The sequence below is a fragment of the Falco rusticolus genome, chromosome 7 (genome assembly GCF_015220075.1).
Source record: "Falco rusticolus isolate bFalRus1 chromosome 7, bFalRus1.pri, whole genome shotgun sequence".
In the NCBI taxonomy this organism is placed as follows: Eukaryota; Metazoa; Chordata; class Aves; order Falconiformes; family Falconidae; genus Falco; species Falco rusticolus.
The window spans coordinates 18489297-18510686 of NC_051193.1; the positions used below are offsets into that span (position 1 = coordinate 18489297).

At 37.7% G+C, this 21390-nt stretch overlaps 1 protein-coding gene across 8 annotated transcripts in view; it reads left to right on the plus strand.

Moving 5' to 3' along the window:
• Positions 1-21390, plus strand: part of TCF12 (transcription factor 12) — a 173860-nt gene that overhangs the window by 101683 nt on the left and 50787 nt on the right. For all 8 annotated transcript variants that reach the window (XM_037395904.1, XM_037395902.1, XM_037395906.1 and 5 more), the window contains exons 8-9: positions 16686-16821; positions 19931-19983. In XM_037395904.1, coding sequence (XP_037251801.1) covers positions 16686-16821; positions 19931-19983 — 189 coding nt within the window. The remainder of the gene's footprint in view (positions 1-16685; positions 16822-19930; positions 19984-21390) is intronic.

Genomic DNA, 21390 nt, shown 5'->3' on the forward strand with positions numbered 1-21390 from the left:
TTCTCACAGCCTTTACTACTTCTCTGCAACACAGATGTGTCGAACAAAGACCCATTTATAACTGTATGGGTGAGCTTTCAGTAACATTCTTACAAAAAGCAGTATACCTCTTTAAGTTCAAGTTACAGGCTTCACATTATTGCCAGTCTAGACAGTAGAACATTGTATTAGTGTTACTACTATTGTTCCAATAACTCTGTATGTACTGTATTTAAATATAATAACTCAAAATTTACATTAGTTTGGAAGCAAATTAATTTCTACGTTACTCTTTCATTAAGTTAATGTTCTGTATTGGAAAATGGGTTTATATTAACTTTGCATAAAATTCTGTTCTGTTTTGCAGTAATGAGTGTAATTTCTGTTGTTTGGCTTCTGAGGAAAATGCTTTTACATCTCCTAATTGTTTATATCTAATACCATTTAATATTTTTTTATATGTAGTTATTTTAAAGCCAAAATCTTAGAGATATTTGTTTCTATTAAGATCACTTCTAATTCTGTTTATTCCTTCAAAATGCTTCTTACTGTTCCCTCTCCTACAGTTTCTTCTTTTTAACACATTTTTAGCGTATGGGAAAAATATTATTGTAGGTAAATCTGTATTGGTTTTATATTCAGGATAGAAAATGATCATAAATTTAAATTGAATTAAAATTAAATTGAAAGTTTATGTGATAAGTTACAGTTTGTACTTTAATTTGGTCTTATCAGTTAAATCTGATAGTGTTTGAAATAACTTGTTAACTTGGAACGTGGTGGGATTTCTGAATCCTTTTAGGTTTTTATATTTTTCATAAATCCACGGCAGTGCCCGTAATACGGCTCTCGTTGTAGCTCCAATGTTTGAAAGCTATGATAGAGAAGAAGGTCAAAAGTGACCCTGAGAGAGGTCATTTTGACAATCCACATGAAGAATCAGCTGCATTGTCCCTGGCAGATGCTCATATAGTCAGTTCTTAAAAACCTCCAGAGATGGAGAAGACTGTGTGATCACACTGTGTTTTGTTTTCCATTACTTAAATGTACTTACTCTTCAAAAGTTTCCCAGATGCCTTATCTAAATATCATTGTAATTAAAGCATCTAACTCTTGCCTTACAGTGGACACAGAGAAGAATCTATATTCTTTGAAGTCTGTAGCGGCTGGAAATCCAGTAGATGATTAGGATGATAAGGAGTCCTTAGAAAAGATAAGACATAAAGGGAGTTAATTTTTTGGCGTTGGTGTGTATAGTGCAGAATGTAATGCAGGTCTGTTTTTAATAAAGGATATATAACAGGGTCTGTCTCAGGTTGAAATATTGGTAGAAAAGCTTATGCTCTGCTGTAGGTGCTCGCCAGTAGGTTCACAATTCTAGGGGATTTCCAGTGTTTTAAACTAGGTAAGGTACTTTATTTAAGGCCTTAGCATGATGGCAAAAATAAATTTCCTGGACCTTTCTGACAACACTTAGTTTTTTGCTGTGTGATATTTGCCTTTTTCATAACAAATATCCAGTCTTTGCTAATGGTTTGATTGGTGATGGTCTAAAAATTTCCAGTACCTTCTTATTGTAAGGCTGGTCAGCTTGTCGTTCCTCAGCCTATATTTTTCAGTTCACAGGTTCCACATGCAAAAGTGTATTTATTTTTTTTTAACACATTACTTCTATCTTCTCGAAATTCATCAGTGTAATTTTGAATTCCAGGCTTGCATTGCATTTGTAGATCTTTCTGGGTTATTTGCTTTGTGAATTTAGTAAATGTGGTCTTCATTTTTCATCCAAGTCACTAATTAAGAGGTGGAATGATGCCCAAAGCAGATGCCTGCAAAGTCTCAGTTAATACATTCACCCAGCATTGATCATGAACTCCTAGCTACTGTTTTTTAAACACTTATCCTTTGTATTCAGCAGTAGTGTTGGTTGTCCTTGGTTCCTTAGTTCACCTGTGAAGTGTGAAAGTAGTAAAAGCCTTATTAAAACATCTCATATGCTGTCTGAGAAGGAAGCGAGATTGGGTTTATGTAGTTTATTCCAGCTAAATCCATACTACTTCTTTATTTTCTTCTGGAATTTGCAGTCTGCTTCTCCCAGTATTCTTCCAAAAAATGAAATTTAAATTCTTGAGGTATTACAAGGCACTGCTTTTGTTTTTCCCTGAAAGAAACAAACCAGCCCCATTCTTTGTTAGGGTCTGCACTCCAAACTGTGAGTTTTCAAAGACAGTGGCTAAGGTTTCTGATAATTGCAAGAGCCAGTCCTCTGAGTATCGTATTGGTACAGATGACTTGAAAATACCTACCTTATCCAAATACTCCCCAACCTGTCACCAAAGTTCTTTCCATATGTCATTGGTGTAAATGGTATTAATAACCTGGTGTTGGCGTGTGATGAGTTTTAATTTTTACTGCTGTTCAGGTTACAGAGGGCTGGAATGAAAGTTTTCAAGACTGCTGTAAACAAAGACTCTTACTATCACTTCTCACCACTTACTGAGAATGGTCTAGGTGGTGATCTGTATGGACTGTTAGCTACCCACAGGCTTTATATTTACGCTGTAGGAGTTTTAAGGGTGGTTGATTTTCAATGTACCTTAAAAATCTAAGCAACGTAGGTAAGGAAATGTGATTCAGGAATAACGTTTAGCCATAAGAATGTAAATATGGCTAATTTATTAATATTGTACCAAAGAGGAAGTGCACACCTCCAGGTTTGATTTCCAGCAGGTGTTTTAAGGAAGCCAAAAAGGAGCATCCTGGAGTACAGCATGTAGCGCTGTGTTGTGCCTATTCATGTACATACCAGTGTTGAATAAGGTCGTTGCGTTTGTCTTAAGCTGTGGGTTTTATGTGTTAATAAGGTTAATGGTGTGTGTTTGTGTGTTCTTTCTAGTGCTTTGCAGTCAAGTTCTGAATCATCTTCCTTTTTTGGCTTTCTTAGTACTTCATACTCTTTCTCCTTCTGACAGGTCTTCGCTATATTCCGTACCTTTCCAACTCTTACTGCCTTTTTTTCCGCTCTCTGATGTTTTACAGAGTATATAGAGTCTGAGTGGATGGGTAGCATGAGAAACGGAGACTTATACAGAGCTGGCTTAGATGAATGTCAAAAACTTTTACCTGGACAAAGAATTGACAGATTTTAGAAGAAATGTACAAACTGCATTTGGCTATCAGGATGAAATGTGAGGCTACGTGGCTTGACACAGTGTCTCTATTTGTGTCTTTGATTTGGAGGAGCGGAGGCTGGTTGTGATATTTGTGTGGGATTCCACCATTCCTGTTAGCTGTGTAATTGCAGATTTGGGAAGGGCATCTTCTCACAAATCTTAAAATGGCTATAGATCAAGTTTTCAGAAAGCTTCTTGTAATAAGTTTTCTTTACACTTGTGTAATTTAATACTGAAAATTGTAATTTGTGTGAAAGAAATGAGATTAGACTTCAGATATTGAATGCATGGCTCCCATTTCCAGTATCATCAGAAGGGTACCCAGCTGTCGCTGCACATTGCGTTGACAGGTCTGAGCTCTAAGAAAGCCAGGAATCTGCACGATTTTCCAAGTGAAATCGAGATAAATGTGCAGTACATGTGTAGCTGTTAGACTAATTCTTCTAATTGTTTCTGTGGGTCTTCACAGAAGCTAACTTTATCCCCTTGAGCCTGTAAGTGCCCTGGCTTAATTGGCAGAGGGAGGGGGGGATGCTGCTTTAGCCCAACGGTGCCTGTGCTCATGTGCCTGGCAAAGTCTGTCTCTCCCCACTGGCGTCACTAGGCTGAAGATAGTAAATTATTTGTGACTATCCCCTTAATGTCCTGGTTTAATTCTAAACAATCATGCATGAAAAATAGACATCATGGATTTTTTGACGTGTGGAGATAACACATTTGCCCACCCTTCATAATAATTTCAAGTCCGTGTACTATCCCATGTGCGAGAAAGGAGATAAAATCAAGTGCTAAATGTAATGGATGTTAGGCAAGAACTGAAGAGGCATTCACCAGTTTGTTTAAAGTGTAACCTTTCTATAAAGAGACGTATCTTTATTTTTCTAGCTGTCTATATATTCTATAAGATGATGGGACATTTTAAATTTTATGAAACCCATTTAGAAAAAGGTTTGATAAATCTGTAGAATACATGAATGCTGGAAGGGGCTATGGATTATATTTCCTAAATAGTTTTAGAAAAAGGTTTCATAAATCTGTAGAATACATGAATGCTGGATGGAAGGAGCTATGGATTATATTTCCTAAATACATTTCACTTAGTCTATGTAAAATTATATGTATTATACTGCATAAAATATACTACTCTATATAGCATGATGTATATAATGATGTTATATATTTCATGCAGTATAAAATAGATTGTGCTGCAGAGAAGGCATATGAAAAATCTCTATGATACTGTCTATGATACATAGAATTTATTTGGTAGTGGCAGATGGATTTTAAACTCATTTCTGCTGCTATTTTTATATAAGTTTTGTGCATATTGGTAATAAATAAGGCTGCTTCAGAATCTTTGTTTTCTGGAGGAAGAAAAAAAAAAATTCAACAGAAAGCTGGTCCGCCAGTGTTTCCAGTAATCTTGCTACACCATTTTCCCTTCAATAGCCATCAGCTCTGCTATTGCTGTGAAGCTAATGTGAGGTGACTCATTTAGCAGCATATTATTGCATCATTGCAACATGATGCAAGGCACATCAGGCATTATTAAATTAGCCTGAATTTTGCAGTATGACAGTAACATTTTATGCACATTAGCACCATACTTAGTGCTCCTTATGGGAATATACTTCAAGTAAACATCTTAAGACGTCATTTCAGCCAACTTTTCAGGATTTACCAATTTCTTCTTTATTCTGGGGAAAAAAAATGTGTTTCATTGGAATATTAAGGCAGATGAGTGGATTTGTGGATCTTCAGAGCATGCTTTGTTTCTTGAATTACTTTTAATGGATGGTCTTACTTGGGCAGTACTTTGGAGAAAAAATTAGCTGACTTGTCACTTGATGGTTCAAGTAGGTTGGAACAAACTCATCCATCTTTCTTCCACCTTTGGAGTGATTCAATGTAGAAACACTTTCCTCATCTGGGTTCCAGGCAAAGCAAGCTAGATTTCTATACGTCTGACTCACATGTGCTGAAAAATATTACGAGTTAATTACGTTATAGGTATTGAGCAACTGGATTTCATACTATTGGCTTTTTAGCAAAAAAACTTGTGACCTTTCTTTATTGACTTAAGAACAACTGTCTTCACGATTTAATATGGAACTTCAAAGGATTGCATCTTGTTGTCTGCAAATTTAGCAATGTATTAAAGAATAAATTTACAAGCATGAAAAACTGTATTTATTAGCTGTTATATCCTTCACAGAGTAAAAAGTTTGTGTTATTTTTGTGCAAAAAAAAATTTGTTACTTCTTAAGAAACACACTATAAGAACTTTGAAATAAACCCCAAAAATGCCTTTAGCACCAATTTCTTGGGCAATTTAACAGATGATCACTTTGGCAAAATAAACGTTTGCAAGTGTATGTTACTTTGCCTTTGCATAGTCAGTAATTTGCCTCTTTCAAATTTAAAAATACTTTAAAGCACTTTGAGCAAAATGCAAATCTAAAGAACAATCCTGCAATGCTGGAGAAAGCAGAATCTTGGAGCACACTAACAGCTATCTCACAGGCTGAAGAAGTGTAATAAAAGTAGAACTTGAGAAATTTGAGTCATCTAGGGAGAACAGAAAAGCTCGCTCACATTGTGCACAGGCAAAAATGGCAACTTTTTTGTGTTAGCTGGCAAGGTGGTGAGGAATATGCAAGCAAGAGTGAAAATAAGTATCCCTAGTAGTAGGATGTAGGTACCAGCTTGCTGCATAGAGAAAAATTAATAGAACTGAATAGCACCAACTTTGAAGTATTTTAAATCTGTTTATAAACAGTGTAATTCTGAGATGTGTATATAGTGCAATGGAGAAGATTAACTGATTTTATTTTCTTAGTAAAGCATCAGGTGACACTAAACAGCTGGAAGAATAAGCATACAGACAAAAATGTGTTAGGAGGCAAGAGTGTATAAAAACGTATGTGGGATGTGGAAATGAGATTTACTGACAAAAATGGAAAAGCAAAGAAGAGTATGAAAAAATGTAATTTGAAATACATGTTTTGTAAGAATGAAAGCTGGAAGTGGCAAAAGCAAAAGACACAAGTGACTGTGAAGGGACAGTGTTTTAGCAGTATCTGACAGCTGAGGTATTACTTAAAATGTGCGCATCAAAGAAGAAAAAGGTATTTGTAGCACATCACGTTTTAAAACAGGGTGGTTCTTTACATGCAGATGAAGGCTCCAAACAAGTCTTTTTCAATCTTGCAGGTATAGCCCCCAAACAGCAGCATGGCAGCACGTCTTTGCAGTTGCTCCTAGGATGCTTTGCTAAGTTTTTAACTATTCAGCATTTTAATACCAGACCACTACTAACGTGATTTACTGTGGCATTATATGCCGGAGTACTGAGCACTCTATGTCTTGCTGGAAGATGAAAGAAGTAATGGACAACTGTGTAGAACAAATATGTACAAGGTGTTTTTCTTTGCAGGGCCAGTAACTACTTAGTAGTAAGGGTAAGCTTACGTATGCCTGAAGTGTGCGTATGCCAGCCCTCTCACACACATTCAGAGTTCTGCAGTTTTCATTTCTTCCTGTAGGATTTCTGTTCATATCCTGAAACTTTTTAAATCGTTTGTCTCTAAGACCTTCTATCCATTCTTGGTTTCCTTGAGAGCAATAATTAAAACAGTTTTTCTGTGTTGAGGGTGTGCCATCTGCTCCTATGATACTGTAGGGCTATTGAAGAGAGATTTTTTTTTTTTTTTTAAAAAAAAAGGCAAACTAATGAAAGGGTTTAAAGTAATGGGAAAATGTAAATAGTTTGTCTGAGGAATGATTGGAAATAGGCATATTTAGACCACACCTATGGGGTAGACAGTAGAGGAGGTAATGTTGTGGCAAAAAGGATGCTAGAGTGTGGGTAATTGTCTCTGGAGAATCTTAGGCTGAACCTTGTAGCTAGTGTGTCTCAGATCAGATGCCTTAAGGCTTTTTTGGCTTTTTTTTTTTTGACTTCCAGGTGTTGAAATTAGGTAATAAAAATATGTACATAGAGAATATACACTGGAACATAATTGTGTACAATAAGAAAAATGTGCGTTTGCTGATAATAAAAAAAGCATAGGTGCTATAGAGGGGCTACCATTTTGTGGTTTTTTAAAAAAAATATTTAGATTTACTTTAGTGCTAATAAAAATGTCAGATTGTATCAGCTATGGTTCCCCAAAGTGTTTTCCTTTCTTCCCTCCACAGCTGCCCCCACCCCTGCAATTATTATTAAATAAATAAAATTAAAAATCTATTAAACAGTAACAAGAAAGCTCTTCCTGCTTGCTGCTGGCAGTGTGTTTAAAGATGCTTTAGATGGATCTTTCCAATGAGGCAGAAGAATACATGATATTCTGGACCTTCCTTATCTGTTTGGCCTTATAAAAGAATATAAGCAGCGGCTCCAGTTGCTGTTCTTCCTCACATAGTTTTAGAAACAGTATAGGGAACATAATGTCTATTTCAATCCAGTAACAGAGTTATGAAATAAAAAAAAATCGCAAGGTTTGTACATGTGTGGGATTTTTAATACCAATGTAACTTAAAAGCTGACAAACTGATTTTATTTTGTGTATTTTCTGTTTTAAATCTCCTTTCCTGTGACACCTTTGATATCAGGTGTCTCCCCAAAGCAGATTTTTACAGCTGAGCTATCAATCTCTTAAGAAATGCGGCTTCTGAGGGAAAGGCTGACACAATGTTAACTGAAGCAGCAACGCTGGGTTCTGCCAGCTGATACCATCTTAAAAGGCTGGGATGGGGAGAGGGATATATAGTTTAAGGGCAGATGGAATATCCAAACTTGAGTTTATTTTGCTTCATTTTTTTACTTCAGAAGTAATCAAGCAATATTAACTTCCTCTTGATTATGATTTATTAGAAGTGAATCACTTACTGTGCTATTGGGAAAATAGATCTTGTCTCTCAGCAGATAAGGAGCCTGCAGAACCTTTTTAGAAACCAAAAATGTACAGGGGACAGGCTAGATTTCTTTTTCCAGAGCTGGAGGTGACCACCTGAAGTTAATCAGGGAAGACATCCCCCCCGGAATGAAGTGGGTAGCAGGTGTTAGATTTAGTTATAGTTGGGGGAGGGATGCTATTTATAAAAGGGGAACAGTTCTGCAAGGAATCGTTTTGAATGTCTTAAGCAGACAAACTGTTCCTTGTCTTTGCCTTTCTCACAATATTTAGGGTTGGCACATTTTCTTGCCTCCTTTTAATTTTTGATTGTGTTTGATTGTATTTAAGGTAATGAATATTCCGTAAATATATGTGTGTGTATATATATATATAAAAAATTTTGCATAAGGAAGTAAAAAGCATGTTGCACCATGGAGTGTAGATACAATTTCTTTGGCCAATTGCTATTTGTCTCCAGCTAATCTTACTGCCTCAGATCTGGGTGCTCCTCAGTTACAAATTTATGGTATTATTGGAGGATGAGGAAAAGATCAGCTCAGTTCTCTCAGCTGTACTTGTCTGTCTGTTTGACCTGGATTGCCCTTTTGGATTTCCTTAAAGTGTTTATTCCTTTCGTCTATAACTGCTCTAGCATGGTAGGTATCCATTTGCCTGCCTTCCTTACTTCACAGAGAGATAAAGTCCCTTCCCAAACTTTGCACTTGCACGGATCACTGCTTTCAAGATGAATACAGGCCCTGAGTAGAACTGGGAAGGGGGATGTAAGAGTGGTGTAAGCAACCTGTGACTTAGTGTTTGCTGCCAGGGTGAGCTAGGAGAGGCTGGAGCTGGAGCAGGTAGTCAGTGGATGGAAAGAAGCACAAGACAGGTTTGCCATTTTGATTCCTCACCTGTGGAACTAAACCATCCAACTTGCATTGGTTTCAGCTGTGTTGTGCTTTTCAAGATGATCGTGTTCCTGATGGCACAGATTGCTAAAGAGCAGGGAGAGAAGGATAACATTTATTAAGGGGGGACGGGATTGTAGCCCAAGGTATTTACTGGGCTCGTCTATCCATTTACTAGCACCCTGGTATTGGATTTAACACTCACTTGGTCGTACGTGAAAACGTATGGGTCCATCATGCTAAGTCCTGACAATTGTCTGGTTGCTATATTAGTGATGGTTTTTTGTTACACATTTTCTGACTTAGTGCTTAGAGCAAGTGAGATTTTTCTTCCTGGTTGTGTGGGAGAGGAGATGCACAGCTTCCATACCATATACATGAAACATTCTACTAATTGTCTGAAATCTTTTGAAATAATTTTGCTGAAGATGCAGAGGGAGAAACAGATGCAAGGATAGTTTGAGCTTTAGAATATCCTTTATAGTCTGACTTCTGTAAATAAGATTCAGCATAAAATCTTTTATTATAATGTTGACTTCTTATGCTTGTAATCATAGAGAAAAGCAGGAAGACTGGTACCAAAAAATTAAAAAGTAGATGAATAACCCCTCAGCTGCTTCTTTTCTGACATTTTGCAGTTCTCCACAAACCTTCTGCTTTTGTATAATCACAGTAAGGAAGCTGTTCAAATTACTGTTTTCATAATGTAGCGAAAAGATTCAAATGCAAAGGGAGGGGAGCCTGACCTGTAATCACAATGCTTAGTAATGCCTTCCTAGAATTCAGTCAGCAACGCAAAAATACCTTGCCCGAGGGGATGAGCGAAGACAAGCTGAGCCAGCATAACCTCGGGGATTGGACACCAACATCAGCAGGGTGCTGCTTTTAGAAGCATAAGACAGAATTTGTAGTCTTGCCAATATGCGGTATCAGTGCAGGGACGCCACTATTGCAGGAGGGAAGGAAAGGACTCGTTCAAAATATTTGTATTAATCAGGTGCTTTAAAGCCACTTAGATGCAGAAGGAATACAAAATGTTTCCTTCCCTTTGCATTTAATATTTACTCCTCCCACTGCTTGAAACAACATATACAGAATTCTGAATAAACTTCTTTCTCCCGTCTCTGTCTCTGTGCTCAGTCTCAGTATATTTACACCTAAACAGAATTATCCATAGTAGCAAATTCTGCTTAGGTGTACACATTGAATAAGCAGCTCATGGTGATCAGGAAAAGCTTTGGTGTAAAAGGAGAATGTATTGATACCTTGATATTTTTCAGTGTTAATATTAATTGGGAAGACACTAAAACTGAATGTCTGTTATTTTGTTTATGATGTTGCATCATTTCAGTATTTAGTACCGTAGGTAGCTGGGGTGGTTTTTTACTCCAGTGAGCTAGATTAGCCTGATTACACTGGCAGGATGCAGTTGATGGATGACTGTCATTATCTTCTCAAACCTGCATGATACTTTAGGTATAGGAGATGATAATTAAATTTTCAAGAGACTACACTGAGATTATAAGATCTGAGTATTTTTTTAAAATGAGGAATATGTTTGCAATTACCAGCATGTCGTTGGAGGATCCTCTCCTGAGATGTTTTATTAGCAACCCCTGATTTCCTTTAAATTGATCAAGAAAAAAATGCTCAAGTTAGCATATAACACTTTAGATGTTGTTTTGGGTTTTTTAATTCTAATCTTTTCCTCCTCCTGAAGCAGACCAAAAATGTATCTGATCAGATCTATTGGTGATGGCTTGAAGATGTACAGGTTAGCACAATATATTTAATGAAACCTTGTTTGAGACAAAACACTAGAGAGGATCATAATTAATGCCTCATTTTCTGCCAGTTGCTATTGATTACTCATTCAGGGTCCCTTTGTTCTCAAAATGGTAACACTGTATTTCACATTACTATTTGATGATATTCTCAGGATGAGATTCTTTAACAACATGCTGATAATTGCAAACATATCTCTGGAATTTAAATTTAAAATGAATTTACATCATATGTCAGTGTTTTTCCAAATTCAGCTCCTATTTTGGAGTGCATATTCATTACAGTTTCCAAAGATCAGAGACTTGAGTAAAATGAAATTCAACACTTAATATTTTGTTTGTATTTTTGGCTGAAACTGCATGACACGGAGCTCAGGTGAACGGTCTTTTCGCAGCCCAGACCTCTGTACTGTACTAGTATCTCACAGTGCAGTGATTTGTGGATGTTTTAATTTTGGTCTAGGTTTCCCTTTGGAACCACAGTCACAATGTACACAGCTGAGGGGATTTTACAAGTTTAGCAGCACTGGATTTCATTTTGTTACATTCTTTTAAACTAGCTCATGCAAATCGTCAGGTTTATCTAGAACGCAAGACGTGAAATATTAAGACTCATTTTATAGATGCTTGATGTCATCCAAATGGTTCATGGAATAAAAGGACATGTACGTGAAACTTTTGCTGTACCCAGCACAGCATTTCAAGTTTACAGTAAGGCAAGGAACGCACTTGCTTCTGCTCTGCGTAATTCTGAGAAACACAGAAATGCCTAGTGAGTTTGCCTTCGACTGTGCGGTAGGGTAATGGCGGGATTTGATTGAACTGAGCGCTGTTGTCTTAATTTACTTTTACAAAATAACGTATCTAAGCTCCCAATTTTTAACTAAACACTTAAGTACTTTTTTTTAAAAAAAATTTAGACAATTTTCCGGTCTTAAATAGGGACAGCGTACCTAGTGGGACTCAAAGCATAAGCTTTTCAAGAAGAAAGCCAATGCAAAAAACCTAGGAAAAATAACACCTAGTTGACTAGTTTATTGGGGAGGGGATGGTTTCAAGGTCTCAGTTTGCAGTTGGTAAGTTGCAGCTCTCATTTCCCTGCCAAAGCAGCCTGCCTTATTATGCCAGCACAATGGCCTGTCATAATCAGTTGTATATAATGGGCTAATGCTTTTATCCTCAACCATATTATTCTTTTGATAGGAAATAATGAGTAATGTAAAGGCACACAGTTGTAGCTGGATGAAACTATTGCATAGTTTGGCTATGGCTACACTAGGAAAATCTGAGTTCTTGAAGTGTTTGCTAATAAGTTTGCATTTAACAAATGAATGTGAATGAGATTTAGACCAAGAAGCACAAGGCTAACTGCCTATAACAAATACACTTTTGCCAAGGTAGAACCTTATATTTGGTAGTGTAGAGTATGGAGTGAGTTTTTTAAAAAATGTTGGTGCATTTTGCAGGACAGTTTGACTACATGTAGTCTGAAAATGCTGGGGAGCTGCAAGGAATATGACATAAGGGCATCTGTAGGCCTTTATTGTCCACATTTCTTTTTTTATATCTAAGCAAGAAAATCAAAGTGTTTACCAACATATTAGAATTCTGCTGGCCGCTGTCCTAGAAGTTCATTGAAGGCAGAGCAGTATTTTGGCATCAAATTGTTTCTTTGGGATGCTAAAGGTTCATGGAGTTGGGCTAGGGAAAAGAAAATTTCCAAAGTAGTCAAGCTCTTTTGCTTTCATGCTAAAATTGTTTGAAAGAATCAATTCAAAAAACATTTAAAAATGTGTCGAGTAAGGAGCTTCTTTTAATCTCAGGCATACCATTTTGATACAAGCATATGGTTGATTAGCTTGTTGGTTTGAATGGAAGCTAACTTTGCGGTGCCTGTAAGTGCAGCTGCAAGTCCAAGTTACTTGTTTTCTGTGACAAAGGTGCATAAATACATACACCCACATGCCCAGATACGATTTTTTTTTCCCCACCTCACCCTTACAATGTTTGAATAGATGATTCCCCTGCATTTCATTTTGATGTAATTTTTTAGGAAAAGGACCCCTTTAAAGCGTTTGCCTAGATAGTGGCTTTTGAAAAAGCCTTTATTTTTGGGGTCAGGCTGTGCCTTTTCCCCTTAGGCAGTCAAAACTGTTCCTTGGTTTTGCTCAAAGGGATAAATTTAAAAAGTAAAGCAGTCATGTTTACCTCTTTTTCTCTGTTCTCTTTGGGATCAGGCTTGCTGTGTTCTTAGTTGATTGTAATAAAAGTATTTTTTTTATTTTTTTTTTTTTAGGTTGGTTATTGAACACACATTCCTTAGAGGAAAATATTGCTTTAAATAAATCCTTGTTTATCTTGAAGCTGGAAATATGACTTCTAGAATCCAAAGAGGCAAATTTTTTAAGGGTGGTGCCTGTTTATTTACAACAGTAATGCAGACAGGACTCAGCAGCGTTCAGGAGAATAACCAGTCATTGATTATTCTTTAGTAATTGGATCCGTGCTTGGCAGATGAGGTTCGGAGTAAGCGTGAACGTTCTCTGTGGAGAATGCTGCAAACTACGTATGTAAGCGATCCGCCTCTGTGCAGGGACCTCAGGCACTTAGTCAGGAGAAGCTTGGTGCTGATAATACAAAGCTTTTTTGCTATTCTCAGTGGTATTTTTGTATTCCTTTCTTTATCAGATGCCCTTAGGAAAGGATCAGTCCTAATCAATATTGCTTCTCAATTGGTTCAGACAGGCAGAAAAATCAATAAGCTGAACTAATGACATCTATTTTTATTTTCTTTTGGAAGACTGAGGAACAATTATAAAATTTTAAAACAGATGCTTCATTTGGTTGTGGGAAGAGGGTTGTGGGGTTTTGTTTGGTTCTGTGTGCACCCCCCCTTTCTGAGGGGTTTGGGTTTTTTAAATAAAAAATTCTTGCCCGAAGACAATATAGAGCAGGAAACTTATTTAGAGTGTGTTGCACAGCTTGAGATTTACTGGGTACGTATTATATTACTTATACACTTAGTGTTGCCGTAGTAGCCATGCTGCTTTGAAATTCAGGGTCTGATAAAAATGTTGAGTACTGGATCGCTTAGGACAAAAGCAAGAGTGGCAACTGGCATGAGGTAAAGGTTGGAGGTGAAGTCTGGGAAAGATACAGACACACACCTTTGGGAATGGCTTCGCAGAAGTGAGTAGGAGTGTTCACTGTTTGGTTGGGGTTGTTTGCTTGCTTTGGATTGTTTGTGATTGGGTTTGGTTGGGATTTTCCTGTCATATCCCACCCCCCCTTAATGCACAGAGGAACTAAGAACCCTCCTACCCCTTTCTCTGGAGGCGTCTGTACGGTTCCCATTGCATTTCCAGAACCACTGCCAATGATCAGGAGGAGATGCTGGGGGCAAGCAGGGAGAGTTGAGTTGTCTTTAACACGAATGGGACCTAGGTCCTAATTGTGTTTGACAGCTGCTCTGAGTGAGAGGGGCTGAACTAGGTGACCTCCAGAGGCTCCTGCCAGCCTCAGCAGGTTTGGGATTCTGTGAGTGGGACCTTGCTTCAGCTACTTGACATGACAACTATGACAATACTTCCTCCCCTTCCCCACAGGCTATGTAAAGAAGTTTTTCTTCAGCCCTGGCTGTTCTTGGGCTGAAGGTTGAGTCCTGGGCTAAGTGCAGAACTAGTTTTGTTTCTTCTTTTGGACAGTGCTGGTTTGGGGGAGCTGCTTTTCACAAAATATTGCCCAGGTTTCCTGCACAGTGTTCACCACTCTAATATGTGTTTAGAATAGCACCTTTGCAAAATTCAGTCTTATGCGATGTAAGCCATATATTCTGATAATCACGTTTTCTGCAAAACAACAAATTCTGAACTGTTTGTCAAAGGCAAAATTAGAAAATCTTGAAACAGTCTACAAGCAGATTTCCCTACCCCCCACCTATTTTCTGTATACTTTGTTTAAAGTTCATATCACTCCTTATAAGGGTATTTCATTTCAATATGAGTTTTAAATTAACAATTCTTATTTAAAGATTATTTTATTGTAAGAATAAGAACGAAGAAATTGAGTGGAAGGGAAATTATTTTTATGCCTTAACATTTTTAATCATTATTGATTTTGTTCTTCAGACAGTGTGATAGATTGCAAGAAATAGTTAAGACTTCTGGGCCCTCCTTTAGTTTTTAACAGGGTGACTTTTTCACACCTCTCTCTTTTCAATTAAAATAAAAGGTTTTCATGCTCAAATTAGTCATCAGACAAGTGAAAGACAGAAATATCACTAGCTGTTGGATACAAAACCATTTATCTGGAAAAACACACTTGAGGTTATTGCTTATGTTGTATATAGTCTGGAATTTTATATGACTGCTGGATTTTCTGCTGATCCCAGTGCACTGCAGGTTCAAAGGGATTTAGTACTTTACCAAGAGCCCTGTGAGTTAGCTTCACCTTTCACAAGTCATCACACCAAAGGAGCTGGTTTGAATGATATAATCCAAAAAATACATTTGTTTATGACCAAGGGTGTTCAGGCCTTGGAAGGGAAGGTGAGGAGAGCCGGGAGCAATGGGCTCTGCGCGGATTCCAGTGGGTGCTGTAGCCCTCAGAGGCAGCGGTGCTGGGGTGGCTCCTGCGGGTCCAGTCTGCAAGTCTGCCCGTTTGACAAGCTCTAGAACTTGGGGATGTGCATGGGCTGCGTCTCTGGAGTGGTCTGAGGGGGGGAGGGAGGTTGACTTGGGAGTGGTGGGACTGAAGGAGAAGCTTGAGGTGGCACCTCACGTTTGGTGTGGTATAAAGGTTCAGTCAGCCAGCTGTTTCTGGCTTTGCATCATCTCACAGCGGAAGCGTGAGCACAGTTCCAAGGTGGGCAAAACCAAACTGTGGTCCTGCTGCCTGACCGCTGTGCTTTACCCCCCTTGTAACGTGAAGGTCGCGCTACATAACGACCAAGCGTGGAGAAACCATATCCCTTTTTTCTGAAGGATGCTGGTTGCATAGTGACCTTAAAAGACCATCTGATTTGGGCGATATTAAAAGCAGAGTGCCTTTAGCTGTGGGCAACACGATGGGTGCTGCTGTAGGAAGCCAGCTGTACGCAGCAGCCAGGAGCAAGCAGCGGTGGATGTATTTTGATGCCCTGGTAGCGTTATGTTTTCTGTTCAAACAGTTCTGTGGGTTTACACTCCAAGTCTGGTGATTTTCAGACAAAAATGAGGCTGAGCATGGTATCAACCGTGGAAAAACTGTCTTCTCATGAATCGCCAGCATTCATTTTGGTTTCACAGAAGAAATCTAAATAACGTGAGGCCAAACCATATATAATGCACTTGTTAGGTGTTTAGAGTGTTTTTATTTACTGCATGAAAAGGGTAGGGTTCAACTACATTGTTGCTTTGAAGTTTTTAAAATGTCCTAATTTTTTATGTTCTGTGTATTAATCTAATCTGTTATTTCTTTTGTCTGCGTTTGATTTTTTTTTTAACAATTATTCCATGTTTTTATAAAAGTAATATAAGTCTGGATTTCTAAATATGTGCTAAAACCTAATGTCACACTATAAACTTTTAGCAGTTTTTATCAATTATGTTTATATTGTGTAATAGAAGAGGTGTTACATTGCGAACTAAAAATATTACAGTTTTTGTTTAGAATTTAAGTATGAATTGATTCTTTCAGATGCGTTAAACTGAAATGGTTATAGTTTTTCAGAGGCTCACAGCCAAACTTGCTCAGCCTTTCTGAATTATGCTATAGTATATTCTTTGAATACTAATTTTTACAAGTTAAACTTTTTTTTTTAAACTCATAAGACCTTCACTGAAAGCCCACTGAATTCCTGTAAATGTCAAGAGTAGTATGTGTGGTTAACGGTTAGTTACTCTGGTATATTAACAGATGAGTTACCACAGAGCTTAATTTTACTTTTTTCTGTATATTTTGCAGTCTAGTCTGCTTCGGTCAGATATGGGGCTTGGAAGTCCAGGTCAGCTGTCATCCTCGGGAAAACCTGGAACACCCTACTACCCATTTTCTGGCACAAATCAACGCCGAAGACCACTTCATGACTCACCAGCTCTTGGTGAGTAATATACACAGTTTTAAAACTTTTGTTCATGGTGCATTTCTGCAGGCTGCATTATTTTCTTTGACAGTTCATTTTATATACTGGAGGTTGCTCTGTACTCAGCAATTCAAATTACAGCAAACTGCTATATAAGACATAAACTGGAATTATTAACATTTTCTTTGAGATGCTAGTTTGAATTCAACACTGGTCAGTATTGCTTATAAAACAAACAAGAAACTCCAATAAACCCCTTAATTGCAAAAGCAATAATGACAGATGGATAGGAACTGATGACCAGCTGAGTGCCCTTAACCCATGCCATCATTAACTCCTGGAAATGCCTGACCTTGAGGTCATTACCATTATTTAGTAGGGGAAAGACACAAAGGGGAAACAATTAGCCTTTTATATGCTAAAAGCAACTTTATTCAGGGCAATATATAGTTCATTGTAATTGGTTCAACATGCCTTTAAAGTTCTTTAGCAATTGGAGACTAGTAGTTTATCCTAAAATTAAACTACCTTGCAAAATATGCAGGCAGGAACTTGCTTAAAAAGTGTTGTAATCCTGTGACAGTATTAATATTTTATTTTGGAGATACTTAGAGATAAATGGATTTTTCCTACTCATAGTCAGTGGTAATATTTCATAGCTCTAAAGACTTGCTGTTGAATTAAGGAATCAAGAATGAGCCAGCTGTTCTATCGTTTCTGTTATAAGACCATCACGAATAATAGGGTGTGCAAATTCAAAAAAAATCTTTTTAGTATAAAAAGAGAGGTTGTAACTTGATACTCTAGTTTAAAGGCTATCATATTTCAATGTTAGCATGTTATGTTATTAGGATTACTCCGGTTACATGTTTTGATTTTTAATGCCCCTCATCCTGTGCAGCACTTCTGTTCCATAATAAAATCTTGTTTGTTGGAACCATGTAACTTAAGCCATACTTTACCCAAAATAAAATTTCATCAAATGCAAATTGTTTCTTGAAGTAACGTTAGTATTAACTAGTACTGCAAACTACTTGGGCACTAAATAAGTTTTGAACAGGCTTGAATTTTTTAAAAAAAATCTTTGATTTTTATAACGTAATATGACTTTGGAAGTTTACCTATATACGCGTGTGTGTGTATATTATAAAATACCATTTTTCTATAACTTTTTAACCAGTTGTCAAGACAACTGCCGTTTATTCTGGGGTTGTCTGTCTTCTAGAAATATCTGTGCAAGTATTAGTGTTCCTCAGAATAGGAGAATCAAACACAGCAGTTCTTCAGAGCTACTTCGGAAGAGGAACAATCAGGAAAATGAAATTGTTTGCTGCTTGGATGTTTGAACTTTAATAGAAAAGAGTGGTGTTTATTATTAGTATTATTGTTTTAGCCCCCACTGAATCTGCTTTAGTGAGAAATTACTATAATAGTAACCTGTTAGGGTTTTGAGCAAAGTGGTCTGTTAGAACACGACTTCGGGTGCTGAGTAGAGTGGGGTACTGATGTGGGCAGAAACGTTACAGTATGAAACAGTCACTGAGGGAGAGTCCGAACTGAGATTGTCTTATTAGTGTTAGATACTTGAATATGTGATTAGGTGCATTTCTTGTGCAAGCTATATAGAGTTTGGTAACTTCCAGATACTATTAAATTAAACAAAACGAAGCTAAGTGTAGTGTTCTCAGAGTAGTACTCCTATTAATGTTTTTCATTTTAAGAGAAGCTCAAGGGCTAGAAACATGTTTGGACTGGTAACAGGGTGATATTCTTCTTTCTGTCATGGCTGAATCTGGGGGACTGTAATTTGGGACATGGCAGGTGGTGGTTACAAATTTATGGAAATGTTTTTCCAGAACTGCCAGGAAAAGCAAGTGCACTTTTATCTTGAGTCTTGTTTCCAATGGCTCGAGAAAGTATGTCTGAATTTTTTTTTAATTTTTTTTTTTAATGGACTAGTTAAATGTTACGAAACAGCTGACTGAGAATTTAAAGCAAAGTTGAATTATGGCCGTTTTATACCTGAGAAGGAGTTGCCTGTCCAGGATTTCAAGAAATTCTCTTTAAATTTGCTACTAAAGTTCATTGAAACCAACCAGTATTCCCTTTCAGGTGACGCTTTGAGAGCAGTGTAAATATCTTCTCCAGAAGTCCTTTTATTTTCTGTTCAAACATGCCCTATGGGGAATGATCAGAGTAAAGATACTCAGCAGATATTCTTACCTTATCTTGCCTTTATCTTGTCATATCGTATAATAAAATTTCTGTTTTCATTCAGGACATTTAATCATAAAATAGGTATTTTGTATTTTAATTGAAGACTCCATCGGTTAACTGTAGAACTGCTAATCTTGCCAGATACTCATCTTCAGAGCATCAGTTAACTTGTAATTTGTATGCATACTGTTCAGATTAATTTTATTAGCAGCTGAGTAAACTGGTTCAGATTCTTGATTTAGGTAGTGAAATTGCTGGGTACTTTTGTGATGGTGCAACAATTATTGTTAGAAGGAAGCAGGTATCATACCTCCAACTTTACTATTACATGCCAATTTGAGTTGTATTGCCTAATAAAGGCAATAAGAAAAGTAATTAGGTCATTAGATTTGCTGTTTATTTACAACCTTGGTATAGTCTAAAAGCTATAGAAATTTACATCATGTTAGTGTTTTCAGAGTATAAATCATACTTTAACATGTCATAGATTCCTTTTTGATTGTTCTGTCTTTACTCTGAAGTGCAGAAAGGGAAAGCGTTTCTCGTGCTAATAAGTCCCATTTTCTCCTCCTTATAGATCTGAAACCTTTCTCTCTTTCCTAGCAAGTGTATAAGGGCATCAGTGCACCCTTTAGCGTTCGTGTTCTTAGGAGTGGAGTAACTGCTTTCCTTATAGAAAGAATTGGAATTCTTTAGCAAAGCTTTATTTTAGAGAAGAACATAAGTGTGTTACATATTTAAGCACATTCTCATATTGATGTGAAAGACAAATTTCATTGGCACATAATAAAAAATGCACAAAATTGCAAAATAAATCCATGGTGGAAAGAAAAAGCTGTATAGCATAGCTATTTATTGTTTTTTGTCTGTAGCGTAGATACCTGATGAAATGTTGTTTTTCTGTGTACAGATCCTCTACAGACAAAGAAAGTAAGAAAGGTGCCCCCCGGTTTGCCTTCTTCTGTAAGTACTACATTTTTTATTTATAGCAAACAAATCGGGCTCAAATCGGGCTCTTTGCCAGACATACATAGAAATTACCTAACTTTAGCGTTAGGAGGGCTATCTGCTGGATGTGAGTGGCGAGGCTAGGTAAATGGGAGTGGTTCTGGAGGCCGAAATGCACATTTGATGTGGAATTTTTTAGATTTCATAGCAGTGATTTGTAGCTTGCTCATATGCCTCTACCCACTTGTCCCTGTCATTTGAATTCCTCTCTTGGGAAGAGAGCTGGGCCAGGAGCTGTCAAAGAAGATCTCCTGTACAGGTCTTTTGATGTTTAATTAGTCATTATGTTGCTGAACAGGAGGACAGACAGAGATTAATAGCTGAGAATCTTAGAAATTTACATTTGTAATAATCCCAGTGGAGCTGAAGACATTAAGATTCGGAGGACATGTACAGCTCAGCTTGCCTCAGTAGGACTGAGGTTATTAATATGCATAAATCACCGAGTCAGATGTTCATTGTGAAGCCCTGGTGGATTTTAAAGCCTTCATTAAGCCTTTCCTAACTTCAGCCTAGCATCAGGAAGGCTTTCAAGCAACTAGTTTGTTGATCCCTCTTTGCTTGAAAATTTATCCTTCGAGAATAAAGGGCTTTGATGAAAAAGGTTGGAAGGGTTTTGGTGGAAAAAATCATTAATGGCTGTGATAATCTAATGCTATAGGGGTGTTTTGTGGTATTAAATATGCTTTATTCTTAAAAGGAAGAAAATTGTTTATAAATGAATCTGCATTTAAAAATCCACGTGAACTGAAAAATCCCCAGCGAAGCGAAGGATGGCATTATTTTTTATTTTTTTTTTTCCCCCTGCTCAGAACAAACAGGAGGGGAGGGGGAAGCTGGGCTGCCTTGCGGGGTACATCGCTTTGTTGTGTAAATGGATGTTGGGCTTTTATTTGGCAGTACTTAACACATGGGCGCAGGTGCACTTGGATGAGTCATAACTCAAAGCCGGATAGGCTGAATAGAGCATACTGCGCAGGCAGCGCGACTGGAGCGGGAGCGCAACGGGCCCCGTCTTTTTATTTTGTATCGCGTCAAGTGCGGACGGGGTCTTCTAGGCCTTGCGTCTCCCCTGTTCTCTCCTCCCTCTCTTTCCCTTCTCCCTCCCCCCTGCTCACGGTGAGATATATAGAAAGCGGGATCTGAAATGCCATTTGAGCCGCGCTTGCAGATGGAGCTGAGATGGTATGGACAGCCCGGGGCAGCTGTGCTCCCAACCTGCAGCCTACCTGGAAGCCAGGATTGCAGCTGCAGGCACTCCTCAAAGCTTTTGCTTGCATAAGCACTTGGGCCCCACTAGAGGCTGAATAGCTGCTTGATAAACAAAATGAACACAATGCCTCAAATCATTATTCCCGAGGC